This window comes from Chiloscyllium plagiosum, unplaced genomic scaffold (assembly GCF_037043375.1).
Source record: "Chiloscyllium plagiosum isolate Xiang-an unplaced genomic scaffold, Cpla_swu_hap1 HiC_scaffold_45, whole genome shotgun sequence".
In the NCBI taxonomy this organism is placed as follows: domain Eukaryota; kingdom Metazoa; phylum Chordata; class Chondrichthyes; order Orectolobiformes; family Hemiscylliidae; genus Chiloscyllium; species Chiloscyllium plagiosum.
The window spans coordinates 3,138,046-3,165,936 of record NW_028270183.1 but is presented as its reverse complement, the minus strand read 5'-3'; the positions used below and the strand labels follow the sequence as shown (position 1 = coordinate 3,165,936).

General features: G+C 44.7%; 1 protein-coding gene across 2 annotated transcripts; it reads left to right on the top strand.

The window, feature by feature from the left end:
* Positions 1-267: 267 nt before the first annotated feature.
* atg4da (autophagy related 4D, cysteine peptidase a) lies at positions 268-27,891 on the top strand. 2 transcript variants are annotated; one of them, XM_043695029.2, is made up of 11 exons: positions 268-421; positions 6,879-7,176; positions 7,814-7,897; positions 7,997-8,233; positions 9,391-9,757; positions 11,029-11,099; positions 13,680-13,825; positions 14,118-14,196; positions 16,637-16,713; positions 18,516-18,635; positions 21,936-27,891. In XM_043695029.2, exons 2-11 carry the CDS (start codon positions 6,969-6,971, stop codon positions 22,116-22,118), a joined length of 1,572 nt encoding a protein of 523 aa, XP_043550964.1. In that variant the 5' UTR covers positions 268-421; positions 6,879-6,968; the 3' UTR covers positions 22,119-27,891. The 2 variants fall into 2 exon arrangements, with proteins under 2 accessions (XP_043550964.1, XP_043550963.1); XM_043695028.2 differs by having other exon boundaries at positions 7,994-8,233.

The following is a 27,891-nucleotide window of genomic DNA, read 5'->3' as shown; positions in this document are numbered from 1 at the left end:
CGCTGCGGCGGGCGCTGTGACCCCCCCCAGCTCCTCCCGGGCAGCAGGCGGCGCTGCGGCGGGCGCTGTGACCCCCCCCCCCCCAGCTCCTCCCGGGCAGCAGGCGGCGCTGCGGCGGGCGCTGTGACCCCCCCCAGCTCCTCCCGGGCAGGAGGCGGCGCTGCGGCGGGCGCTGTGACCCCCCCCCCCAGCTCCTCCCGGGCAGCAGGCGGCGCTGCGGCGGGCGCTGAGGCAGTGTTTGTGCTCGGTCGCCGCTCCCTCCCTGTGAGGGTGATAATAGTCGTTAGGGAAGGTGTCCGCAGTCGGTGAGTGTGACCCTCGGGAGGCGGGAGTTACAGGATGACGCTGTTAGTTGTAATTCATCGGAACTGAGCCCGTTCCTGCCCTGACTTCACCAGCCGGCCCGGAGGATGGGGTAAAGGTGAGTCTTTACAACACCCCCCCCCCGGGGGCGGGGGCTATAAACAAACTCACTCACCCCCCCCCCCGGCCCCCTTCCCCCACCGCCCTGACCCCCCCATCCTTCCCCCACCGCCCTGACCCCCCACAGCCCTGAGTTCCCCCGTTCCCCCCCGCCCTGAAAGCCCTGTCCCCCCACGTCCCCCTCTGCCCTGACCCCCCTGTTCACCCCCACCTTGACCCCCCACATCCCCCCCTCCCCTGCCCTGACCCCTCCCCCCTGACCCCACCATCCCTCACCCCCTGACTGCCCCAGTTCCCCCCAGCCCTGACCCCCCTCTTCCACCCCCGCCCTCACCCCACCCACCCCCCCGCTATGACACCCCCCACCCACCCCCCCGCTATGACACCCCCCACCCTGACCCCTGTCCCCCCCGCCCGCCCTAACGCCGCTGTCCGCCCATGTCTCCCTCTGCCCTGACCTCCCTGTTCACCCCCGCCCTGACTCCCCATCCACCCTAACCCTGCTCTGTCTCTCCCCCCACCCGACCGACTCCCCAACCCCCCCCCGACCGACTCCCCAACCCCCCCCCCGACCGACTCCCCAACCCCCCCCCCGACCGACTCCCCAACCCCCCCCCCGACCGACTCCCCAACCCCCCCCCCCGACCGACTCCCCAACCCCCCCCCGACTGACTCCCCAACCCCCCCCCCGACTGACTCCCCAACCCCCCCCCCGACCGACTCCCCAACCCCCCCCCCGACCGACTCCCCAACCCCCCCCCCGACCGACTCCCCAACCCCCCCCCCCGACCGACTCCCCAACCCCCCCCCCCCGACCGACTCCCCAACCCCCCCCCCCGACTGACTCCCCAACCCCCCCCCCCGACCGACTCCCCAACCCCCCCCCGACCGACTCCCCAATCCCCCCCCCCCACGACTGACTCCCCAACCCCTCCCCAACCCCCCTTCCCCTCTACTTTGAAACCCCCTCACACCCACTATGCTGCCCCCCCCCCCCCCCCCCCCCAGCTTCAGCTGACTAGCCAATGGTAATGTATGAACACTGGGACCACTAAATGGGGAAACTACTCTGTTCAGCTTTTGGATGAGAGTGGTGCTGGATTGCAGCTCTTCTCCCCTCTTTCATTCTGCCATGGGTGTTGTGTTTGTTAAATTTGAGTTTCAGGTGAATCATGACTAGTTTAAAGCGTTAGTGGTGTTAGTGGGGAGACTAGGTGATGGGGTTTTGTCTGTGTGTTTTAAAATATTGTGATTTGGAGAGGGACAGGATCTTTTGAGGGGACATGGTGTCCCAGAGTTTTACGGTTTTGGAATAAATTGAGGATAGGATATGTGCAATGTGTCTTCCCTTTCTATGCCGTTGGCTTCTGGAAGTAGTGATGGTGTTGAAAGTGTCTCATTTTCAAATGTGTGAATGTGAGCTAAAACGGGTAAAGAGCTGAAAATGTGTTGCTGGAAAAGCGCAGCAGGTCAGGCAGCATCCAAGGAACAGGAGAATCGACGTTTCGGGCATGAGCCCTTCTTCCTGAAGGTAAAGGCCAAGATGTGTGGTATCATGTTCCAGAGGTGGTGTTATCCATCTATAAATCATTAAAGTTGGACTGGAAGATGGAACACACTCGGATATTTATCAAGTATCGAGTTATTCTGAAGTTTTATTTGTCTGCCTTTGATTGGATGAAAGTTTTAGTAAGCAGTGTCTTGTTTGTTAATATTAATAAGCAGTGTTGGTCCAATTTTCTTGATTTTAAGGCATGTAAAACAGTGGCGTGTCTGAACACAACTTTAAGCAGGTTGTATCATTGTACTGATTTTTTATGATGTTATGACATGTTTTATAGGTCTCTATTTGACAAGCTTATTTCAGAAGTGTGAAAGGTTGGAGACACTTCACTGCTTTCAACTTATGCCTCTGTAAATTGAGCGCAATCAGCTCTGAAGCCACATGATTTATTTGGAAAGCAGACTTGCAATTCTCCTTTTCAGTTTCGACATCTATTTGCGTATACCACAACAGCTAGCGAAATTTAAATTCAATTAATAACTGGAATTATAATGCTGGACTCGGTGATGACCATGATGACTATCATTGTTGTAAAAACATGCTTCACTAGAGTCTTTTGGGGAGAGAAATCTGTCATGCTTATCTAATCTGGCCTACACATGACTCCAGACCACCATTAACATGCCATCTGGGATGGAGCACTCAGTTCAAGGGTAATTGGGGATGGGCTATATCTTGGCACCTCGTGTAAATAAAAAATAAAACGAGCTCTTGTGAATGTATTAACTTGTTATCCTAAGGATTATGGACAGCTGTTAGTAACTAACTGTAGTCACAATTTGCAATAGACCACTAACCCCCCTCTGTATTGACATCAACAACTTTGTTTATACTTTGAACATCATAAAACAGGAGGTGTTATTAAACAAAGTTCAACACTGAATCACATAACAACATATCAGGACCAATGGCCAAAAGCTCAGTCTAAGAAACTATTTTAATCAATTTCCTGAGGGGGGGGAGGGAAACAGCACAGGTTTGAGGGTTATAGTGATACAGAGGGTCAATGCTACATTGCCCAGAGTGTTAGGTGCATTTGTCAGAGGGAAAAGGGTCTGGGTGGGTTACTCTTCAGAGGATCAGTGTGGACTTGTTGGGCTGAAGAACCTGTTTCCACACTTTAGGGAATCTAATCTAAAACAATGGAGGGATTAAAAAAAAAGGCTGAAAATTTTGAGTTAGGAATGTTGCTGAACTGGGAAGCAATGTTGGTCAGTCGAAAGGCCCCATCATCAATCACCCATTCAAATTCATTCCCAGGATCTCTGATCTGACCTGAGATTCCTTGGTTTTCCTTTCTACAACATCTTACAGGTTTTCAAAGCTCAAGATTAGCCTAAAGAAAATTGTGGAAATCTCTGACCCCTTTCGGGTCTTGATGCTGTCCTTCTCTTCAACCCCATCCTCTCCCAAGGCATTTCTGAAACCAAAGTTTAGCCAAGTTGGCCAAGTTTGGAGAAACAAAATATCTCTGAGCTTCCTTTTCAAATTGTTGGCTGTTAGAGTTGGATTTGAAATTGTCTCACATCTCCACTGTTGCAAATTCTGATCCATCACATTATGACTATTATTCTGATTATGTAACAATATTGATTTTTATGTAGCCTTTTATATATAGAGGAGGAAATGTCCTCTCCTGTCCTCTGTGTCTGGGAGGCTTCAGAGCAGCTGCTGACCCTGTCCTTCCTGGTGTCCATGTGGGACCTCTCCTGCAGTGCTTTGGTGGAAAGGTTGTGCTGATAGAGAGATGCCTCTGGAGAGCTGATATCGTGACCCCATTTATACCAGAGAAGCTCGACTGTAGAATGAACTGGTATGGAAGCACAGTCCTGGTCATTTTTGGTGCTGTCTTCTCCCCCTGTTGCTCAAGTGTTGAAGGCTATTTATCTGAAGTAGTTTTGACCCAGCACTGACTGTACATTTAACAGCACACGCTGTCCTAGCACTGACTGTATCAAGTAAATGGATAATGTAATTGCCAGTTACTTTATCTCAGGGTGTATTTACTAATTGTTTCTCCATCCATCCTTTATTTAAGTGACTCTGCAGGCAGGTTTTTGTTACCAAGTGAAATAAATTCGTGAATGAACATCCAAGCTAAATCATGTGACCCTCCTCATTCCTCCTGTACTGTGGTCACCTCCAACTATTCTATCTGACCTTATGAGCAGACACCAGACATCTCCTTATAGTTAGCCCATGGCCTGCTTTTAATGATTGAGTTTCTACTTTTAAAATAACCAGCAGCACAGTTTTATACTTTCAACAAGATCAAAGATTAGTGGGTTACGCAGCTGCTGTAGAATTGTAGAGTTACACAGCACAGAAACAGACCCTTTGGTCCAGCTCATCCATGCCAACCAGATATCCTAAACTAATCTAGTCCCATTTGCCAGCATTTGGCTCGTATCCCTCTTGAACCCTTCCTATCCATGTCCTAAACAGATGGCTTCTAAATGCTGTAACCGCATCTGCCTCCATCATCACCACCTCTGGCAGCTCATTCCATACACACCATTCTCTGTGTGAACAAGTTATCCCTCAGATCTCTTTGAAATCTTTCCCTTCGCACCTTAAATCCATTCCCTCTAGTTTTGTACACCCCTACGCCGGGGAAAAGACTTTGGCTATTTACCCCTATCTATGCCCCTCATGATTTTATAAACCTCTATAAAGTCGCTTCTTAGCCTCTGACACTCCAGGGTAAAATGTCCCGGCCTATTCAGCCTCTCCCTGGAGCCTTACCCTGCTGATGGCAGCATCATCCTTGCTAAATCTTTTCTGAACTCTTTCAACTTTAATAACATCTTTTCTACAGCAGGGAGACCAGAGTTGAAGGCAGTATTCTAAATGTTATGAAGATGTGGGTGTACCTTTGGAGAGTTAGTAGCAGCAGAACTACTGAACACAGCACCTTCATATCTTCATAATGTCTTCATAACATAAAAGTGGTTTGACTAATGTCCTGTACAGCCATAACATGACATTCCAACTCCTATACTCGGTGTTCTGACCAATGAAGGCAAGTTTACCAAACGCCGCCTTCACCATCGTCTAACTGTGACTCCACTTTTGAGGAACTGCACCCGCACCACCAGGTCTTTGTTCGGCAGCACTCCCCAGGGCCCTACCGTTAACTGTATAAGGCCTGCCCTGGTTTGCCTTTCCAAAATGCAGCACCTCACATTTATCTAAATTAAACTCCAGCTGCCACTCTTCAGCTCATTCACTTATCTGATCAGATGCTGATGTACTCTCAGATAATCGCCTCCACTGTCCGCTTGGTATTATCTGCAAACTTACTAACTATACCTCCTGTACTCTCATTCACTATGTCAATGATGCAAAGCAGTGGACCCAACACTGATCCTTGCAGCAAACCGGTGGTCACAGGCCTCCAGAGTGAAAAACAATCCTTTACCACCACCCTCTGTCCCCTACTTTCAAGCCGGTTTTGTATGCAGTTGGCTAGCTCCCTTTTGCTGAAAGTTACTTAACTAGGATTTCTTGCTGCAATTCTATTGACTCTTGGTAAGACCACATCAGGTTTGGTCTCCTTTCCTGAGGAAGGATGCTCTTGCTATACAGGGAGTGCAGTAAAGACTTACCAGGCTGAGTCTGGGGATGGTTGGACTGATGTATGGAGAGAAGTTGAATCGCTTGGCTTTATATTCACTGGAGTTCAGAAGAATTGGGGGGAGGCATTTTATAGAAACATAATTGTAACAGGGCGAGACAGGACAGATAAAGGGAAGATGTTCCCAATGACTGGGATCTCCAGGAAGGAACCAGGGCTCTCAGTTCAGTAATATGGGGTAAACTATTTAGGATTGAGATAAGGAGACATTTTTTCACCCAGAGAGGGTGAACCTATGGAATTTGCTATCACAGAAAACAGTTGAAGCCAATAAATTGTGTGATTTAAAGAAGGAGTTGAGTATAGCAGCTGGGGCGAAAGGGATCACGAAAGGTGGGGGTGGGGGGAGAATAGGAGGTGGGACAGGCAATTGAGTTGATCAGCCAAGAATAATGAATGGCAGAGCATAGTGTTTCAATGTTCAGTAAAAGTGGCAGTTATTCACAAAAATACAGCTGCCAAGACTTAAAGTAAGGATAACAATTACGTATGAAGGTGCAATGGAGATCGGGCTCTGCTTACTATTGTTGCAGGACTGACCAACCTGAAGGTGTTCTTTCCGAAATGAAGGGGTTGATGTGATGGCTTCTGTAGTTAAATAGTTTGACATTATTCTCACAGGTGAACTTGGTATGCAGACCACGACCTGGCATTGAATAAGGGTCCTTTGTTTAATTTTTTATTGTTTGTAGGTTGTGGCTGTTGTAGTCTGCTTCAGTGCAGCAATCCTTTCACCGTACCTGGATTTTGACCTGGATGCTTTTCCTCTCCCTGTTGCAGTTACGAGTTCTGGATGTCTTTATCACATTGGCCGGATAATTTTTAGCTTTTATCACAAACAAGCACTGTGGCTGGAAATGTTAACTGTGAGGAATCATGGTTCCATGAAGCAAAATCACTTGTGCTAGAATTCCTTGTAATGTCCCTCCTGTCATCTTTTAGACATGGTAAAAGTTTTAAGTCTTTACACTGAGGTTTCATTGGATAGCCTGGAATCCTCACTTAGGAATCGATCACAAAGGGGTCATTAACATCAATCAAGTATTCTGCTTGGGCTGCAGTAGATTACATAAAGTCATGTGGCTTTTGGGAGCAGTTTGCTTAGATTCATTATGTCCGTTTTAAAGGCAGACTAGCTTTTTTGGCAAAATATGTAATATGGTTACATGTTTGTGGCAAATGTTTCAAACTTTATAACCTCCATCATTTGCTGGATTTTAACTGCTTTTGTGTATGTTTTCCCTGCTGTTACAGGTTCTTGCCGTATTCTAGATGGCCAACAGACAAAGGAATAAATGCACTGCCCACCAATGCTGTGTTTCATCACAGTTAACTACATGACCAATGAATTCCGTCTCGCCTACCTCCATTCACTATGTCCAAAGTCAGGAGGACCTGCATCCCTCCGGATCAAATAGGCCATTTCCCAGTGATCACAAGAACAGCTGGGATAGCCACTGTCATTCAACAGAGAAGTCTGAACACACTGAACCAGATGAGGTAGACAAGATTAAAGCTAAGCTGATGACAGCATGGAACAATGTCAAATATGGTGAGGACTTTTTGGATGGGAATATTTCCAAAACTTCCTGACATTGTTCTGCTCTTTGTTTGCAGCCCTGGTCTGAAAGTGCTTGGTCCCATCTCCTGTCCTCCTCCCCTCCCCCCCATTCCCTCGTCAAGACATTGTGGCCTCAGTTGATTTTCTTGTACTTATTGGATTTGAAGCGAGGACCATGCTAATGCTAGTTACCCCTGCTGTCTAATTGGCGAACTCTATCCAGGCTGGGATTTAAAACCCCTGTCCCCTTTACCTGCTGGCCTGTTCTCAATAAGTTGGAATTCTTACTACTTTTTGTATATTGACAGTCATGATCAGGAAATAAGCAAAATGCTGGAGAAATTCAACAGATCAGACGGCATCTGTGGAGACAAATCAGTGTTAATATTTAGAGTTTGATTTGATTTTTCAGCAGCAATGATCAGGGAACTTGCTCAAACACGTTCCAGATCCTGACAGCATGAGAAAATCAACTGAGTGGCATAAAATTGGGATTTAATCCAAGCATCTCCTTCTGGAAATAGTGTCCTCATCTTGCCCTCAGCCAGTGGTATTGTCAGGCCAGAGGGTGCAGAGGATTGCCCTCAGTCATCAGGTGTGTTAACCTGTTCCTTTTGTGTCTTCCTAGGTTGGGTTGTGAAAGGGAGAACAAATTTCAGCAAAACCTCCCCCATTTTCCTTCTGGGCCGGTGCTACTGCTTTGAGTCAGAAGGTATTTTGTGCCCCTCTGGGGCAGCCACTCACTGATTTTATAAGCTACTAACTATCCAAACAGTTGGTAATATTGTCATCTGCTTCTCTCTGTCAGCAGCTGATTTGCCATCAAACTCAGACACCAGTTACGAGACCGGCAGCAACCAAAGTTCCTCTCCTCCCTCGGTGGGATTGTTCCGCAAGGACTTTGCTTCTCGGATCTGGTTGACGTACAGGCGTGAATTTCCTCAGCTGGAGGGTTCTGTGTGGACCACAGACTGTGGCTGGGGTTGCATGTTACGCAGTGGCCAGATGTTACTGGCTCAGGGACTTCTCATTCATCTTCTGTCTCGAAGTAAGTCTTGTCCCTTTGTTTTATGCTTTTCTGTCTCCTCTGCTGCCTGTTGTTCAAACTGTACTCCAAGATGTGAGCAATGGTTGTCCAGACTGTCATCTTTTTATATCTGCAAGTATTTGAAATAGCTGCCGTAACTATTTACCCAGGAACGCCCGTGAAGTCCAACAATGTTCTGCTTTTCCCTTCCCCTCACAAAGGAGGCGTGCTCCAAAGCTTGTGATTTCAAATAAACCTGTTGGACTGCAACCTGGTGTCATGTGACTTCTGACTTTGTCCACTCCTGTGCAGCACTGACATCTCCATGCCACTGCTTTTTCCTGATGTGGGTATGTTTGCTTATGGGCGTTGGAGAGTAGCCTAATAATCAGTAATCCTGCCTGCTATCTCTCTCTTTCCCTCACCACCCACAATTCACCGCCACGATTGTTGCCAGTAAAGAGCACCTAACCCTGATTGGATTTGGTTTATGTATATATAACCCTGCAGTTGAAAAGTTTGCAGGTGTTGGATGAGGACATGGTGAGTCTTGGATGTGATAATTATCTGTCCCCTTTCAATAGCCTACCACTACACAGTAAATTGTTTCAGTAAGATCATGAACACTTCCAATACTGGAGCACAGCCTGGTTCCAGACAAATCATCCTCCGGAGAATGAGTTTGGTGATTGCTATTGGCATCTCTGGTTTCAAGCTGATCTTTGATTGAACTGGAGGGCATGTCTTCTGAAAAAAAGGTTGAGGGAGCTAAGGCTTTTCTCCTTGAGCCAAGAAGGGTGAGAGGCAACTGAAGAGAGGTGTACAAGATGATGAGCGGCATAAATGAAATGAATAGTCAGAGCCTTTTTCCCAGGTTGGAAATGTCTGTCACGAGGGAGCATAATTTTACGGTGATTGGAGGAGGGTTTAGGGGAGATGTCAGAGATAGGTTCTTTACAGAGAGTGGTGGGGGTGTGGAATGCACTGCCAGCAGTGGTAGTAGAGGCAGATACATTAGGGGCATTTAAGTGACTCTTGGAAACACACACATGGAAGACAGTAAAATGAAGGGTTATGTAGGTTAGTCTGATCTTAGAGTAGGATAAAAGGTCAGCACAACATCGAGGTCTGAGGGGCTTGTACTGTGCTGAACTGTTCTATGCTCTGTCTTCTTTCAGACTGGACCTGGTCTGATGTTTTACTTTCTGTCGAATCTGAGGCTGAATCCAGATCGCCATCCAAATCAAACACTTTAAACTGGCCCATCTTCTCTGAGGTCCTTGGCTCACAACTGGACAGAAGTAGAAGCCTCAGGGATACGCAGAGAACCACTGTAATGCAAAGACCTACACAGGCACAGAGACGGACCAACATGGACCAGTACACTGTAGACCAAGAGGAATTGGAGCACCGAAAAATTATCTCCTGGTTTGGAGATTACCCCAAAGCTCCATTTGGAGTCCATCAGTTAGTGGAGCATGGGAAGAGATCAGGGAAGAAGGCTGGGGACTGGTATGGCCCGTCCATTGTGGCCCATATAATCAAGTAAGTAAAGCCTGTCTGTGCCAGCAACAACAAAAGAACTTGCATTAATACAACACCTTTTAAATAATCTGCATATGACTCTATAATAATCCATTATTTGTAAAATGCTTTGGATAGTGATGGTTATGGAGGCAAATGTAGCAGTCAGTTTGAGAATGGTAAAGCCCCAGTACAGTGAGTGAGGTGTTGGTTGAGGAATGAATGTCCGAACAGCAGCTGGAACTCGCTGCCTGCTCTTGGGTAATGTCACAATATTCCATGTTCAGCCAAGCAGATGGACAAGGCCTTGGTCTGAATAATGACACTTGCAGAAAGGTGGCTCTTCCTCAGCACAGTGTAGTGTTCCCACTCTGAGCTCTAGTCCATTGTGGGGCTTGGGATGGCTCATTGCTCAGACCATACTTGGCTGACTCATTTGAGATGTGAAGGGTGGGTTAGTGACCTTAGAAGTTAAATACAAGGCTTTAATGAGAAGTTGCTGTGAGGTGAGTCATAATTACCAAATTATGCATGTGTTTTATTTATTTCTTGAGCAGGGATTAGTGCCTGTGATAGTTTCGGGTGAGTTAATTGATCAGTGCTCAATGCAGTGATGTAAGACAAGTTCTTTTAATCCCTGTTCAGAAATTGCCTCTGAATGATGACTGTTCCGCAGGCCCTTACTGGGACTACAGTGCCTTTCTAATACTGTCTCCACAAAAAACATCAAGCAATGTCATAGGCTTTGGTTAGGCCACAATTTAATATTGCCGGCAATTCTGGTCTCCTTCCTATCGGAAAGATGTTGTGAAACATGAAAGGGTTCGGAAAAGATTTACAAGGATGTTGCCAGGGTTGGAGGCATAGGTTTAGGGTGAGAGGGGCAAGATATAAAAGAGACCTATGGGGGTAATGTTTTCACACAGAGGGTACGTGTATGGAATGAGCTGCCAGAGGAAGTGGTGGAGGCTGGTACAATTGCAACATTTAAAAGGCATTTGGATGGGTATATGAATAGGAAGGTTTGGAGGGATATGGGCCGGGTGCTGGCAGGTGGGACTAGATTGGGTTGGGATATCTGGTTGGCATGGACGGGTTGGACCGAAGGATTTGTGTCTGTGCTGTACATCTCTATGACTCTGTCACTTGGTTGAGGTGCTGAAAGGTGGCTGACACCTGTACAGTTGTATGCCTGAATGAATCTGAGGACAGAGAGCTGAATTGGTTTGCTGTTGTTTTTATCATCACTGTCATTTATTTGGGGCATTCATTCCTGATCGTTTTTCTTTCAGGAGAGCAGTAGAAAGAGCTGAAGAATCTGAATCATTAAACATTGCAGTTTATGTGGCACAGGATTGCACAGGTGGGTGTGTCGTGTGAACCTTGGCAGGAGAATATGTTCAGTACTACATTGCTTATTGCTGAGTGAGACGAAGAGTCCCTTCTTAGTTTCACAACAGCAACATAAGTTGGAAAATAAGTTCCTCTTTTCTTCCAGATATTTTACTTATGTTTTTACTTGTATCATATGGTGGGAGTATTGAATAACATGGTAAATTTACGTTACTGTTTCCAGGACAGTGACAGGAGGGTCAGTAATCAGAGGGCACTAATTGAAGGTGAATGGCAAAGGAGCCAGAGGACACTTAGTTTTCACACCGTGAGCTCTTGTCATCTGGATGCAATCTGATTCCACAGTAACAGTTAATGAAAGCAAGCATGCAGGTACAGCAGGCAGTGAAGAAAGCTAATAGCATGCTAGCCTTCATAACAAGAGGGATTGAGTATAGAAGCAAAGAGGTTCTTCTGCAGCTGTACAGAGCCCTGGTGAGACTGCACTTGGAATATTGTGCGCAGTTTTGGTCTCCAAATTTGTGGAAAGACATTCTGGCTATTGAGGGAGTGCAGCGTAGGTTCACAAGGTCAATTCCCAGAATGGCAGGACTATCTTACGCTGAAAGATTGGAGCGACTGGGCTTGTATACCCTTGTTAGAAGGCTGAGAGGAGATCTGATTGAGACGTATAAGATTATTAAAGGATTGGATACCCTGGAGGCAGGAAGCATGTTTCCGCTGATGAGTGAGTCCCGAACCAGAGGACACAGTTTAAAAATAAGGGGTAGGCCACTTAGAACAGAGTTGAGGAGAAACTTCTTCACCCAGAGAGTCGTGGGTGTGTGGAATGCTCTGCCCCAGAAGGCAGTGGAGGCCCACTCTCTGGATACTTTCAAGAAAGAATTGGGTAGAGCTCGTAAAGATAATGGAATCAAGGGTCATGGGGATAAGGCAGGAACAGGATACTGATTGAGGATGATCAGCCATGATCATAATAGTGGTACTGGCTCGAAGGGCAGAATGGCCTACTCCTGTACCTACTGTCTATAACATGAGCTCAATACATGAAGGGAAACAAAGTCAGGGCACTGCAGAAGGCTAATTGGTTGGAATATATAGGCATGGCAGACTGAATGGCCTCAGAGTTTCCTGAGTCATGTGATTGCAGCTGTTCTTCATTGGCCTGACCAGTTGCATGAATAATCAACTTTTCAAGCCACTGTCTCGCCTGAATTCTCCATTTGGCTGTTCCTGGTTGCCAGAACATCTGCCTACTAAACTGAGATGGGCCGACCTTCTCCGAGCCGGGCTGGTTTGTGTTGAATTGAAGGGCCCTCTAAGTATGTGTTTACACAGTACACAGCAAACTCAAAGCCAAACACACTTGAGTTTGTTATGGGTATCAGCACTGCTTATCGCTACCATTAGAGCTCCTCTAGCATTTGGGAGGGTGACTCGTGGTGATAGCCCAAGGCAAATTTCTTCTTTGGGTTTTTCCCCCGTTCCAGTAATGAAGTAAATTTTTGGGGAATTTGTTTCTCTGTAGGCAGAGAGGATGGTACAAAATAGACTAAAGTACCAGCTTCGACATTCCGCGTTGAGGGGCTGTAATTGGATTTATTTCCTGGAGCACTAGTCATCTAACATTCAGTTCCTCATGCTCGGAACATCTCTGATAGAACATCCTTCCACATAGGTTTGAAGAATTCAGTATATTTCGAGTGTTTATTTGTGCAACACTTGTCAGAAAAGGACAGGTGTTGATTCATAGCTCCCGCCATCCCAATTGACTAAGAGCTGGTAATGATGTTTTCTCCGAAAATCAGTCACATTTGCAGAGCAGCGTTTGTGACCTCAGGATGCCCTGAAGTACCTCTCAGCTGCTGTGCACTGTAGCTGTGTTGGGGAAATAACAACTGAGTCTCCCACAGCAATGAGATAAATAACCAGGTTATCTGGACTGGTAAGGTAGTTTGAATATTGACCAGGGCACCAGATGAATGCCTTTGCTGTGGTTATGAGAGTTTAATGGAATCTTTTCCATTTAGCTGAGGGGACAGAGGAGCCACAGTTTATTTGAAAAGTTGCAGCACATTACATTGCAGCATTTCCTCGATACTGCACTGAATTGTCAGTCTAGATTTTATTTTCAGTTCTGTGGAACACGGTTTGAGCTTGGTTTCCCAGCACAAGGCAAGAACATCACTATTGGGTCATTGCTGATACCTTTGCCTAACTTCTCGACTAGAGTCCGAGCTGCGAGTGGGACCAAGGTGACAAAGTGACATTCTCGTATGAATAACTGACCACATGGCAGTGCAGTGATGTTGAATGTTACTGTGCGTCACAATGAAAGGAGTGACTGATTGCTTGCTTAATGGATCTGAAGCCTTCATTTGTTTTAAATGTTTTGTTTCTCAGATATTTTCAAGTAAGGTTTTGGACACTCCAAGTTTGAATCCTGCAAATATTGTGCTCAGTGATCAGGTACTGATATTAGAGGGGCTGGTGATCAGTGTTCTGCAGTACGTTATATTTTACATGATCGTTCTGGAATGCTTCCTGTGGCAATGTGGAAATTGGCAATTTTTATTTCCTTCTGAGGCAGTGTACAAAGGTGACGTGGTGAATCTCTGTGAGACACCGTTAAAGGGTGGGAAGGCTCCTGGTTCGGATTGGAAGTCTGTCATCATCCTGGTACCTGTTCGACTTGGAGGAGAGAACCTCAATCCAGTGTACATGCAGTGTGTGAAGGTAGGCAAGGAATCTAGAATGATTGCATTAGTAGGTTCAGTGCTTAATGTTTCACTAGTGCACGAAGAGTGGCTGTCACTCATTTTGCTCTTTAAATGCAAAGTTTTTGCATCAGCAACAACCTCTAGCATTCTCTTTGCTCTCAGTGTTCTTCTCTTTCTCCTGTTGGTATCCAGCTCTTTACTGGTGTGTTGAAATGTGTCTTCCTGTCCACCGTTTCATGTAGCCTTGCTAAGCACATAGCACAACAGCGTGCCAGGCATCTAATCTAATCCCTGTTGGTTTATTTCAGGAGATTCTGAAGCTTGAGTGTTGCATTGGAATCATTGGTGGGAAACCAAAACACTCCCTTTACTTCATTGGCTTTCAAGGTAGGTGTTCAAGTAGAGGCGGTGTGTTTGTCCAGAGTTGCAGGTAGAGGAAAATGATTGGCAAGGAGAGTAAAGAGTTGTTTGTGAATGAGCATCTTTTAATGATCTGTTACTGTGAGTGAGTTGTAAACTGGGATTGTAATGTTGAGACTATTGAGTGTGAATGATAATCACTGTAGTTAGGAAATAGGCTGTGATAAATGTTGAAGAGTTAAGCTCATCGTTGATACTCAGAGTTGGTTAAAGAGAAGGAGACTTTGAAGTAGGATCAGAGGGAAAAGGAATAGGATAATATTTCTTATTTGTAAGAAGCACTGGCTCAGTGAATAGATGATGCAGTTCATTGTTACCTGGATTCTGTGGGGCTGCCCGAGCTACAAATCTTTCCACAAACCTTGAAATTTCATCATTGTGCACATCTGTCTGAAACAGTGCGTATGGGGTTGCTACAGTCTTTGATAATGAACCTGATAGCTTCCTGAGAGAACAGAATGTTGCCTGCCTAACATGACACCATTTAAATGGTGATGCCTCACAGGAAGTTTCCACAAGTTTCCAAGCACAGGCCACCGGTTTCCCTTTGTTTATTTTTATGTTGTTCCTGGGAATCGGTGCAATGAGGGATGGGCTCAGGAATGGCTCGGCCTGATTGGGGTGAGGTGGATTTGGCTCTGATCCTGAAAAGGAAACCCCCAGGTTCAACGCTGAGACTTGGCCGCAGTGCCCTGTTTCAACCCGAGTAAAGGGCTTTCCTTACCTGTGACTCCAGGTGAGTGTGCAGGCAGGCTGTGACTACCCACTGCCACATCTCTCCTCGGTCCTCAGTATCTGCATCATTTCCGAAGATGGATCAGTTGGGTGAGATCAAGGTGTTGTTAGCACACGAGATAAAGAGAAACAAGCAGTAAATGGTTTTTGATTTCAACAGTAGAAAGACAAGGACTGATTAGGGATAGTCAACATGGCTTTGTGCGTGGGAAATCATGTCTCACAAACTTGATTGAGTTTTTTTAAGAAGTAACAAAGAAGATTGATGAGGGCAGAGCAGTAGATGTGATCTATATGGACTTCAGTAAGGAATTTGACAAGGTTACCCATGGGAGACTGATTATCAAGGTTAGATGTCACGGAATACAGGGAGAACTAGCCATTTGGATACAGAACTGGCTCAAAGGTAGAAGACAGGGTGGTGGTGGAGTGTTGTTTTTCAGACTGGAGGCCTGTGACCAGTGGAGTGCCACAAGGATCGGTGCTGGGCCCTCTAATTTTTGTCATTTATATAAATGATTTGGATGCGAGCAGAAGAGGTACAGTTAGTAAGTTTGCAGATGACACCAAAATTGGAGGTGTAGTGGACAGCGAAGAGGGTTACCTCAGATTACAACAGGATCTGGACCAGATGGGCCAATGGACTGAAGTGGCAGATGGAGTTTAATTCAGATAAATGTGAGGTGCTGCATTTTGGGATGCAGATCTTAGCAGGACTAATATACTTAATGGTAAAGTCCTAGAGTGTTGCTGAACAAACAGACCTTGGAGTGCAGGTTCATAGCTCCTTGAAAGTGGAGTTGCAGGTAGGTAGGATAGGATAGTGAAGAAGGTGTTTAGTATGCTTTCCTTTATTGGTCAGAGTTTTGAGCACAGGAGTTGGGAGGTCATGTTGCGGCTGTACAGGACATTGGTTAGGCCACTGTTGGAATATTGCATGCAATTCTGGCCTCCTTCCTATCGGAAAGATGTTGTGAAACTTGAAAGGGTTCAGAAAAGATTTACAAGGATGTTGCCAGGGTTGGAGGATCTGAGCTACAGGGAGAGGCTGAACAGGCTGGGGCTGTTTTCCCTGGAGCATCGGAGGCTGAGGGGTGACCTTTATAGAGGTTTACAAAATTGAGGGGCATGGATAGGGTAAATAGACAAGGTCTTTTCCTTGGGGTCGGAGAATCCAGAACTAGAGGGCATAGGTTTAGGGTGAGAGGGGAAAGATATAAAAGAGACCTAAGGGGCAACTTTTTCACGCAAAGGGTGGTACATGTATGGAATAAGCTGCCAGAGGAAATGGTGGAGGCTGGTACAATTGCAACATTTAAGAGGCATTTGGATGGGTATATGAATAGGAAGGGTTTGGAGGGATATGGGCCGGGTGCTGGCGGTTGGGATATCTGGTTGGCATGGACGGGTTGGACCGAAGGGTCTGTTTCCATGCTGTACATCTCTATGACTCTGTAAGTGGGACACAGCCTGTGCTCAGTGCATATACATGAGTCATGCAATAGTCATCAGGAACATTTAGTTTTTAGTCCCTTTCCTTCCTCCAGGCCTAGGAGTACTGAGCACTTTCGTTGTCCCTAAAGCTATGCTCGCTGAGAATACTGTCATCTTCAGTGGATGCCTGAGTCATAATGAAACAGCAAATGAAGTAATTAGTGTCATCATTTTGCAGATGATTTCCTGCTGTATTTGGACCCTCACTATTGCCAGCCTGTTGTGGATGTAACTAAGCATGACTTTCAGTTGGAGGTAAGTAGAGTTATGCTGTTAATGTGGGCTGGATCAGTGTCAAGAGCTCTGTCTCTCTGTGTGGTGTATATCTCTGTGTCTCAGTGCCTTATGATTGCAGGACAAAGTAGACATATACGTATTGAGAGCATCAGGTTTAACGTTAGAAGGATGAATTTCTTGGTAAAATCTGTTGTATCTCTTTACTTAGGTAACTGCATTATCATCATAGAGGCACTTGGTGGACATGAATTGACCAGTCGGCTGAAATATCACTCAGTGGGGATGGAAACTCTTATACACATCACAGATGCTGGCTATGGGACATTGCAGCACCAGCTTCCTGTGCTCTGATGTTTTGGTCTTACCAGCTTGGACGATAGAGTAAAGTGGGCTTTACACTCTTACCAATCCTCCAGCAGCCTTGGGGAAAATTTCAGGAGCATTTATATTTCTCAAACCTTGCCCAATTATTGCTTTGTGTTGAGTTTTATTCTGGCTTCATTGGATTGAGAATTAAAAGGGGGAAATGCCCAATAAGATTTCACTGACAGATCTTGACTGAATGAGGTTTAACTAAGGTGCCCCCAGCCCACTTAGACGTTGAGTGCCCGAAGTAACTGGTCCTAGGATCCTTGTCATTTCGACTAAACCATATTAAGAACAGTTGCCTTCTAGGGAGAAGGATGAAGTGAGGTCTCAACTGACCACTTTTTTTTTTGAAAAAAAATTCTATCAAAGGAACCGGCTATATTTATTGCAAATGAACATCTTCCCATAGTGTTGGTAGGGAAGTTCTACACTGTTGACCTAACCACTGTATTTCGATGTTAGTACGGTTTGTGACTGGAAGTGGAAATGCTGGCTTTCCTGTCTTGGCCTTGTCCTTCTGGCTGATAGAGGTCACAGGTTTAAGATGTGAGTTACAAGAAGACTTCTCCAGTGAATATTCCCCACCTCCTCCTCCAGCCCACTGACTGCTAATTCTGATGACAATCCTATGCTGATATTAGAAATGTTTTACTTTCCCTCCTAATGCTTTTTGTATGGCCAGAGTCTTGAATCCTTTTGTCCAGTAGACCAGATCCACGAGACAGTGCTTGTGGTTTGGAGAAGTGAGCACTGATTAACAGACACATGTCTGAATCTATTAGATGTAGATTAATCGTATCATAAGATACTGAAGGTAATGAAACTTGGATTTCCGTTTTTAAAAAAGTACTGGTTGTTGTGCTATCTGCGTGTTCCATCAATGCAAATTTGCTGTAACCTAATTGACAAATAGCACGCACTATTTCTAAAGCACAAACGTTTAAAATGTGTGCTGGGTATAGCATGATTGGATTGCCAACACTGTTTGTAATGTGGCATTCTTGTATAGTACGGGGTTGCACAGGAACATGACTGTCACACTAGAGAAGAAATGACTAATCCTTCTCTCCATCCTGTCCTGAAAGCACACAGATCTTCTTGGAATGCTACTCAGCCAAGAGAAGGCTGCCTTCCCATATCAAACCAGCATTGTTCAGCATTCACACATGCAAATGCCAGCATTGTTCACCTGTTTGGGCAGCGCAGTTGTCCCAGTGTTCACCCACTCTGCATTGATCAGCTAAGCTCACGATTAATTTCTGTGCTGTCCAGTCTTACCCTCTTCAATCAAGAGAGGCATGTTGGAGGAAGCTTGAACTGATGTTCTTGCAGATGTCATAGTCCGCCGAATGTGTATTGAAAGGCCTGGTTGGATATTAGAAGGAGGCTGAATTATTTCAGTTAAAAACAAAGCTGTTTCTCAATGAGCATGTTTTCTTTTCCCCCCACAGTCATTTCATTGCATCTCTCCAAGAAAGCTGTCCTTCAGTAAGATGGATCCCAGCTGTACTATAGGATTTTATGCAAGGACTAAGGAAGACTTTGAAAACTTGTGTAAAACTGTCACAATGGTGAGTGTCACTTCATTCTGAGCAGTAAGTCTGTTTCACATCCTTTTTTCCTGATTGAAATTGTGCATGAGGAAATGAAATGTGCTAAATGCTGCGATAGTAGCTCAGTAACATGCAATATACAGAACTAAAAATAACCTTTAGCATCTTTGTTTCAGTGTTGCTTCTAATAATGTGCCAGAGATGTCTTATGGTATTTTTACATTCATTGTGGGACATAGGTGTCACTGACTATGAGTAACCCTTGAAACATGGTCCAATCCATCGCACCAGATGAGTCTGGCACAGGAGAAGGATCAACTTGACAAAGATAACTGCACACTGGTATTCTTGGAGCGTGTGATGGGCCTGGGAAATCAGCCTGCAGTGCTGGATAGGGTTCCACAAGGGAGGCTGCTAGTTAAACTCTATGCTGTGGAGAATTGGGGCGTAACTTGAGGGGTTAGCTGTAGGAAACAATAGATACCATTAGAGGAAATATTATTGAGTTCTGATGGAGAGGAGTATTGAACTGGGAACCTGTGCTCTGTGTTGATTGTCAGGGACATGGATTCAGGAGCAGTATATCAATGATATACTGTACCACAGTCACAGACAGTTGAATCAAATTACTGATGAACAAAATGCATACATGGACAGAATAATGGTAGGTGAAATTTAACATTGCAAAGCAGGATGGGATAACTAACCACATGAATATGATGGAAAACTGTAAACATAGAACATTACAGCGCAGTACAGGCCCTTCGGCCCTCCGTGTTGCACCGCCATGTAAAACCAATCCAAAGCCCATCTAACCGACACTATTCCATTTTCATCCATGTGTCTATCCAACGACCATTAAATGCCTCTAAGGTTGGCGAGTCTGCTCCTGTTGCAGGCAGTGCACTCCACATCCCAACTCAGGCGACTGACTGACTGTGTGGAGTTTGCACATTCTCCCCGTGTCTGCGTGGGTTTCCTCCGGGTGCTCCGGTTTCCTCCCACAATCCAAAAATGTGCGGGTCAGGTGAATTGGCCATGCTAAATTACCCGTAGTGTTAGGTTAAAGGGGTAAATGTAGGGGTATGGGTGGGTTGCGCTTCGGCGGGTCGGTGTGGACTTGTTGGGCCGAAGGGCCTGTTTCCACACTGTAATCTAATCTAATCTAATCTACTCTGAGTAAAGAAACTACCCCTGACATCTGTCCTATATCTATCACCCCTCAATTTAAAGCTATGTCCCCTCGTGCTAGCCATCGCCATCCAAGGAAAAAGACTCTCACTGTCCATCCTATCTAACCCTTTGATTTGTCTTAAGTCTCAATTAAGTCACCTTTCAACCTTCTGTCTAGCGAAAACAGCCTCATGTCCCTCAGCCTTTCCTTGTAAAGCTTTCTCTCTGTACTAGGCAACACTCTATAAATCTCCCCTGAACCTTTTCCAAAGCTTCCACATCCTTCCATTAAAGCAGTGATCAGAACTGTACGCAATACTCCAAATGTGGCCGTACCAGAGTTTTGTACAGCTGCAGCATGATGTTGTGGCTCCAAAACTCAATCTCTCTACCAATAAAAGCTAACACACTGTATACCTTCTTAATAGCCCTATCAACCTGGGTGGCAACTTTCAGGGATGTATGTAAATGGACACTGAGATTTCTCTGCTCATCTGAACTATCAAGAAACTTACCATTAACCCAGTACTCTGAATTCCTGATGCTCCTTACAAAGTGAATCACCTCTCACTTTTCTGCATTAAAATCCATTTGCCACCTCTCAACCCAGCTCTGTAGCTTACCTATGTCCCTCTGTAACCTTAAACATCCTTCAGTACTATGCACACTGTACTGACCGTAGTGTTGTCCACAAATTTACTAACAGCTCCTCCTTGTGAACCTCAGTCCCATTTAGACTCATAGTCTGTTTCTAAGTATTCTCCTTGACCACATTGTCTTTTAGCAGTGTGAATACTGATGAAAAATATTCACTTAGTGTTTCCCCCATCTCCTCTGACTCCATGCACAACTTCCCACTAATGTCCTTGATTGGTCCTAACCTTACTCTAGTCATTCTTTTATCCCTTCTATACCTATAGAAAGCTTTAAGGTTTTCCCTGACCCTATACATCAATAAGTTCTCATGTCCCCTCCTCACTCATCTTAACTCACCCTTTCAATCTTTCCTGGCTACCTTGTAACTCTTAATCACCCTAACTGAGCCTTTTACATCTCACCCTAACATAAGCTGCCGACTTCCTCTTGACAAGAGATTCAACTTCCTTGGTAAACAACAGCTCCTGCGCTCACAACTTCCAACAGGTACATACTTATCAAGGACACACAGTAGCTGTTCCCTGAATAAAGGATGAACCCAAGAGAGACCCAGGAACCTGAGCAGGTTATGATTATGTTCTATATTACAAACTAATACAGAATAGCATTTAATAAAGTCATCAGGTTTTTGACCTACACTTGCAGAACAGCACAACACAACCTGACCAAAATGGTGATCAAACCGTATAGGACTGTGATCATGTGACACTAAGCAGAATCCAGTTCTTGTCACTGAAATGGGGGATATTCATGGTCTGCAGGATTTGAAAAGAAAGAAACACTGGACATGGGTTAGTGTCAGGGATCTGGGATGTGTGTTAAGCCAAGAGAAATGTGGAATCTTCAGCCTGGGACTGAAACATTTGAAAGATCTTTATTAACAAATGTAAGGTGGGTTTTTATTTTAAAAAAAGTTAATCTAAAACATCACAAATTGATTGAGATTCAAATCAGGACACGGGTTTAAACTTGGAAAGTGACATTAAGCGGTGGTTTCACACTCTCAGGAGTAGTTTGAGATCCAAACCCAGCAGGTATTTGCAGAGTTACCTGATACAGCAAATGAGGGACTGCAAAGTGTTTCTGTACAAATGAATTAAGTTGGGACAAAATAACCTCATCAATAAATATCTTGCAAATCTCTAGTCAAATGGAGCCACTGTGTGGGGTCCTGCCCCCATCTGTTTAGTCTGTTATGGACCAGGCCAGCAGTGGGGACAAAACCAAGGACAACGTAACCTTGTTAAAGGAGCAGCTTCATCACCAGTCAATTCCCAGAGTTACTGCCAGCTGTCATGGAGGTTAACCCATCACCTCCTCATTTCCTCACTTTGTGGGGGAATGGGGAATGGTGTTGGAAATTCATCCAACGTTGCCAATATCACTGAAAGGCAGCTCCTTTTAAATAGTTGGTTATTGACCCTAAATCACTTCTCTGTCAGCTTGACTGCATCGGGTGATCTCGTATTTTGTATTTTGTTTTTTTAGGTGTTGGGCTCCTCATCGTTGAAGGAGAAATACCCTATTTTCACGTTTGCAAGGGGCTGTGCTCAGGATTATGGTCTGGATGAACTCTGCACACTCAAACCAGATAAAACTGTGCTAATCTCCAAATCTGGAAGACCAGGGAAGTCAAAGCAGAACAGCACTGATGAATTTGTCTTTCTGTGATGAGCAAATGGACTCCATTAGATATCTGTGCCTGCTGTATTTCAGCAGGGCTGAAACTGGGAGCCTCGTGGAGTGTTCCTTTTATTTATATTCTGTTGTCTTTCCAGGAAGGGGATGGTCCCCTGAGGGGAGACCACCTCTTCTCTTGGTGACTGGGATTAGCGCTGTTCCTGACCAAGCAGCATTTGATTGGGTTTTCTTTCTTTTCTTTTGTGGCAGTGCTAGTGCTGCGCAAGTCTGTTACGGATTAGTTTTTGGGCAAGTTGTCGATTGCAAGCTGAGTAACACTGTTTGTAGTAAAATCTGATACGGGTATCCCAAAAGGCCCACCTGTTGCTACATTGTGTAGGATGATGTTCATGAGGGTAGGAGTAGTCCGGTGACAGCAGTCCTTCAGCTCACCAGCTCAGTGTGTGAGCCCGAATTGTCAATGGCAGGGCTGGAGGATTGCCAGGCATTGGAGCTGAATCCAGTGTTCTTCATAATTTGAGGAGATCAAATCCTAGTTGAGGCTGGGAATCCTGAATCGTGGCTCTTCCTAGCGTCTAACAATTGGGTACAAATGTTCCCTCAGCACAGAATCAACCAAGTCCATCTTCAATGTGAATGTTTTTCCACTGTTTCTCCCAGGGAGGTACAGCCATCAGCTGAAAGGGGAGGACTGTGTTGCTTCACTACATTGTGTGTATTTGCTGTGGCACACAGAAATCCTTTCAGACCAGTCACTCAAGTGTGTGTGTGTGTGTGTGTGTGTGTGTGTTCAGGTTGGTGGGTCTGCGACATTCCTTTAGAATTTTCTGAAGACTCTACTAACTGGCCTACACATTCTGTTTAAACATTGACATTCTTGTGATCTGAATCTTCTTAGTGTCTTTGGAGCCACTCTCAGGAGTGAAATCTTTCATTCTGAAAGATTGCGATTAACATGAATAATTTTGCATTGAACGGGAGAAAGATCAGAACCAGCATTATTGTTAAACCTGCCCTCCCATTGTGCCAAATCCAACCACACACAATTCTTTGGGAACATCAAGTGACAAAGGTCAATGCAAGGAAGAGTTGGATGAGGCACCTCTCACCTCTGCGGCCTACATTCAAATTTGTAACCAGGTGATGGGATGGAAGTGGCTGCTTTCTGCAGCCATCCTCTGCGTAAGAAGCTTTGACTAGCCACAAGGTTGAACACTATTTGATGCTCAGGCACAGGGTGTGGAAATGGAAAAGACCAGTGTCCGATAGGTGCTCTCCTGTGGTTCATATTCGGGCACAAAATTGGAATAGAAAAGACCTTTGTTCTGTACTTACCCATACTGGACCGAACAGCTTCCAGTCTGTGAACATGAGATGGTCATAAAGCAAAGTCTGATCCCTGTATGACCTGCAAATCCAGCACTGCTACCTAACTCAAACCAGCAGTGTCCCCCCTTTCTTTATGAATTGATCAAACAAATAATAGCTGGTTTAATGCAAAGTTTATTTCTCATCCAATCCAATTCTTGTATTGTGGTTATTTGTGTTTTGGAAAACGCTGGTTCATTTGAAATATAGCTGTGTTTATGTCCTTGTATCTACACCCTCTCGGCCTACTGTCTCTTCACCCCCTGCCCCTAGAGGATGACTGTTTGCATGCTTGTATAGTACTGTCAATGTTTGCTGGTAGAATTTCCTGCATCAGTGTAATTTGACAGAAACATAACTGGTCTGGGATTATTTGCCTCTGACAGTTCCCCTCGGGTAATATAAACATGTGAAAAGTACCAAATTGACCCTCCAGTTAAATTAGGAGACCTTACTTTAAAATCATTTTTATTTCTGACCGGGAATCCCAGTGCAGCAGTTCTCTGGTTTGTTCCATAGCTCTTGGTTTTACATGCTTCCTAATATGTTTGTAACCGGAAGCTGATGGACCTACTGGAGTGCAGTGGGAATTTTAGAATAATGTTTGGAAACTTGAGTATTGCTGGACAGATTGCTAACTCACCTCTGCTTTTCCTTTAGAGAATCCCCATGTTTTATTTGCACTTGCTAAAGAATATCACACATTTTTTGTAATTAGCAACAAATTGACTTTACTTCCTCTGGACCTGGTAGTGATTTACATTAATATCTCTCGGTCCATTCCAGCTACTGAAGATTTTGCTATTATTAATGGACTACTAGTGTTTTCATCCAAACAATATGATAATTATTGGTTTTCTTTGGAAGTCTTTGTAATACCGCTGTGTAAAGAGGAAGCTATCAAAGCCAGATCCTGTCTTTGGGAATGTTTCTTTGCTGAAAGAGTTGGGCTCCTTGGAGATAGGATCAAGAGCAACTTGCAAGGACTTGAGGGTCTGGGAGGGGTTCTGGCCAGATCAGGAAAGGCTCCCACTTCAAGATGATCCAGAGATTGGAGATGTTCAAGTTGCCAAACAAAACCAGGAAAGCCCAGTGTAATCTTACTGTCACCTCTTCATCTGGTGCATAGCCTTTAGTATTGCTGTTGGAAAACCTTTTTGATATCAATATTTACCTCTATTCACTAAATTTATTCATTGTTGCATTTCAGTCTCCCACGAGAAAAACACTGGCAAAGCCTTCATTAGAGAAGGGCTGCCAGTCTAACTTTTGCGATGTTTGTCTATTCTCAAATAATTTCTTCCCCTTTTCTTGGGGGTTGGTCGAGAAAGGAGGGACTTCTATCAGTTTGCAGAATAATTTCAGCAATATATTTTTGAGAAGCCATTTATGTTGCATGTCTTTAATTCTTGAAGACTTTGAATAGTAATAGGAAGTTGAAAGCCTATGTAGGTTTCAGTAGCCTGCTTTTCTGTGATTCTGGTCATACACCTTCCTACTGTAACTGGAGTGTTAGTGAAGAAGTTATTACAGTTTCGCTGCTCCCATTGAGAGTTCCTAATGGGTGTGGCTTACTGTGGGGTATGCAGGGCACTTAAATTTAGAATTGGTGCCAAGGGTTGGAGGGGACATGTTTAGTTCTGGATGTGTTATAACCTTCCTAAACAAATTCCAAATATGTAGTCAGTAACTCAGTTCTTTTCTGATTACCTTGACTATTTCCATAACATCCAGGTCCTTTTATTGGTTGTCGGTGTTGGGTTGGACTGCCAGATGTATGTAAACACTCCTGACTTACTGAAACTGTGCTGCCTGTATGCTGACTCAGTACACAAAGATGTTCAGTTAGTTCTGGGAGAACCAGCTCTACCTGCCTTTCATCAATTCACTGGAGTTTGTCACCTGCCCTAATGTGGAATAATTATATCCTTGAATCTCAGTCCATCTAGAGAATAAGTTAAATTCCTTCTGTCTTGAATGAAGTGGATGTGTCATTATCCAACTGGGGTGGACAAGGTCAGAAGTCGCACGACACCAGGTTATAGTCCAACAAATTTATTTGAAATCACCAAGCTCTGAGTTTGTGATTTCAAATGAACCTGTTGGACTATAAACCTGGTGTTGTGTAACTTCTGACTTCTGTCTTGAATAACTGAGAAATTATTGTTTTGTCTTCTGTCTCCCCTACCCCTCCCAGTCAGTATCCACCCGTGGAACCCCTGTCCTTGGTGTTCAGCAGCAGGGTACTTTCCCAATGTCTGTCTTTACCAATGTTCCTGCCTTAACTAACTCCATCGGAACAGATTTGGCATCTCATTGCTGTTTGTGTGCAGAATGCTGTATTGTATGGTATAACTACTGTTTAAGATGCACTTTGAGTTATTTGAGAAATGTTAAGCTGCTATACAATCAAGTTGTTCTTCCTCTATTAATTAAATTGCTGCTTCAGCAGGATTGCACTCTGGTGCCCTTACTTCCTGAGCACCATCTGACATGCGCTGTCAGTGAGCACATTCATTGTGTGGATGCGGTGTCGGAGGGTTTTTTTTCCAATGAGTTCAGTCTGACTCCAACTCAACTCTCTCAGCTGAACTACTTTCATTAATTTGATCAGTAAACAGAATTGATTCAGTATTCCGAACTGGAAAAAGTTCCAGGGATGGTTCGAGTTATCACTGATACCTGAGAAGGTTGGCTTCTGTCTGCTTTCCAGAAAGATGCCAACTCCTGCTCTTGAGCAGCAGAGGAGTGAGTGTTGGCTGCAAGGTGGTGTTGTGTGTGGAATGTTTTCCTGATTTTTCCCCTAATGATAGCGGTGTCTTGATGTCTACTTTTATGGTTTTGTTCCTTGCTCACCAATCCAAGTATGGACTCATTGCTGGGATTGCTTCTTGTGTGTGAATCATTGGGCATGTGCAGGCAGGCTATGTAGTTGTGGAAGATGTCGCTGTCTGATCTTTAACAATGGAAGAAATCAGGAAAGGGGCAAATCCCTTCTCTCCCCACCATGATTCTAAGAGCTATTGAAATCATGACCTCCCTGACTCAGCCAGCATCTTTACTCCTCAACTATTCGGAAGCTTTCCTGTCTTTGTTTGAAGAGAACTCTTTGCATGACTCGATGAACTCACCAGTATGGTCATTGCTGGGTTGGCTGGTCTTTGTGCTCCGTGTCACCTGGTTACAGATTTGCAAATGTTGTAAATCAAATCCTCCAGAACTAATGAAAAAAAAATCAAGTGAGCAATTTATCTTGAGTTTTTGCTGTACTTGCAATATTTTATTTCCAATTCCTAGCTCTGAAATGAGAATGGACTTAGCTTGGAATGAGCAGGGATTTGAGATTGATCTTCTTGATGGCCCCTGCTTTGTCTGAGAGGAGATTGAATTGTTGGTGTTGTAATGGTGTTTGTACTCTACTGTCACTGAAATCTGTTCATTGATGTTGTGCATGTACTACTGAAAGTAACTGTTCCAACATTGTTGTTTTAGTAAGGCCTGTGTCGATTGATTGATTGTATCCAAATTAATTTCTAGGTCCCTTAGTGCACAGTGCTTAGATTAGATTACAAGAAGTAAATCAGCCAGGCTCTCTTCCCAAATGCTGCACAGTAACTCTGCTGGAACATACATGAAGCTTCAGGTGAGGATCAGCACCAAGTGGTCATACACGTGGGTGAGGTTTCCCAGAATGGTTGGCACAGAAGCAGTCCTCAAGTGGGTCAGTAGCTTCAGAAGAGAATAGAAGGTGAGAGGTTAAAATGAGTTCTGCATTTATCCTTCTGCAGCAGTGTTCCCTTCAGACCGAGGAGGAGGTCTGGACTCGGCCCACTTCAGTTCAGCTTTTGGTGGACCTTTTCCTAAACATAGAATCAACACAGGCCTTCCTAAAACAGTGTATTCTGCAACCAGTCACAATACTGTTTGACCAGACATCTTTTCACTATGGGATTGGAGAGCCTCCCAGGTAACACTAGTGGGCTTTAACCCTTTGAGGATGTCATGTTTGGTGGGAGATAAGAGAGGAAAAAGTGCCTCTCCCATTGTCCTTAAAAATTTTGAAGCTGATGGGGAGAGTGGACCACTCTGTCATGTCCCTAAGATCACTGCTGTGCACTGTAGTCCCTTTTCACATGACATGTAGCATTAAAGGAGCAGTGGGATGGTTTAAACAGAACTCACTGGAAAGAAGATGTATTTTTCTCTACACGTTTGATTTAATATGAGCATGAAGAGATTTGTGGAAAGGCCTGAAAGACATGTAAATGTCTGAAATTGCAGTATTTTCAGATCTATATTACAAGTGATAACCACATTCCTCAAGAGGCTAAAGCACCATTTCTTTCTAATTTATTTTTGTTCAGAAATAAACTGTTAACTTGAAGCTGCTTGGCAGTTTGAAATAAATGAAAGTAGGTACTTGACAATCCCTATA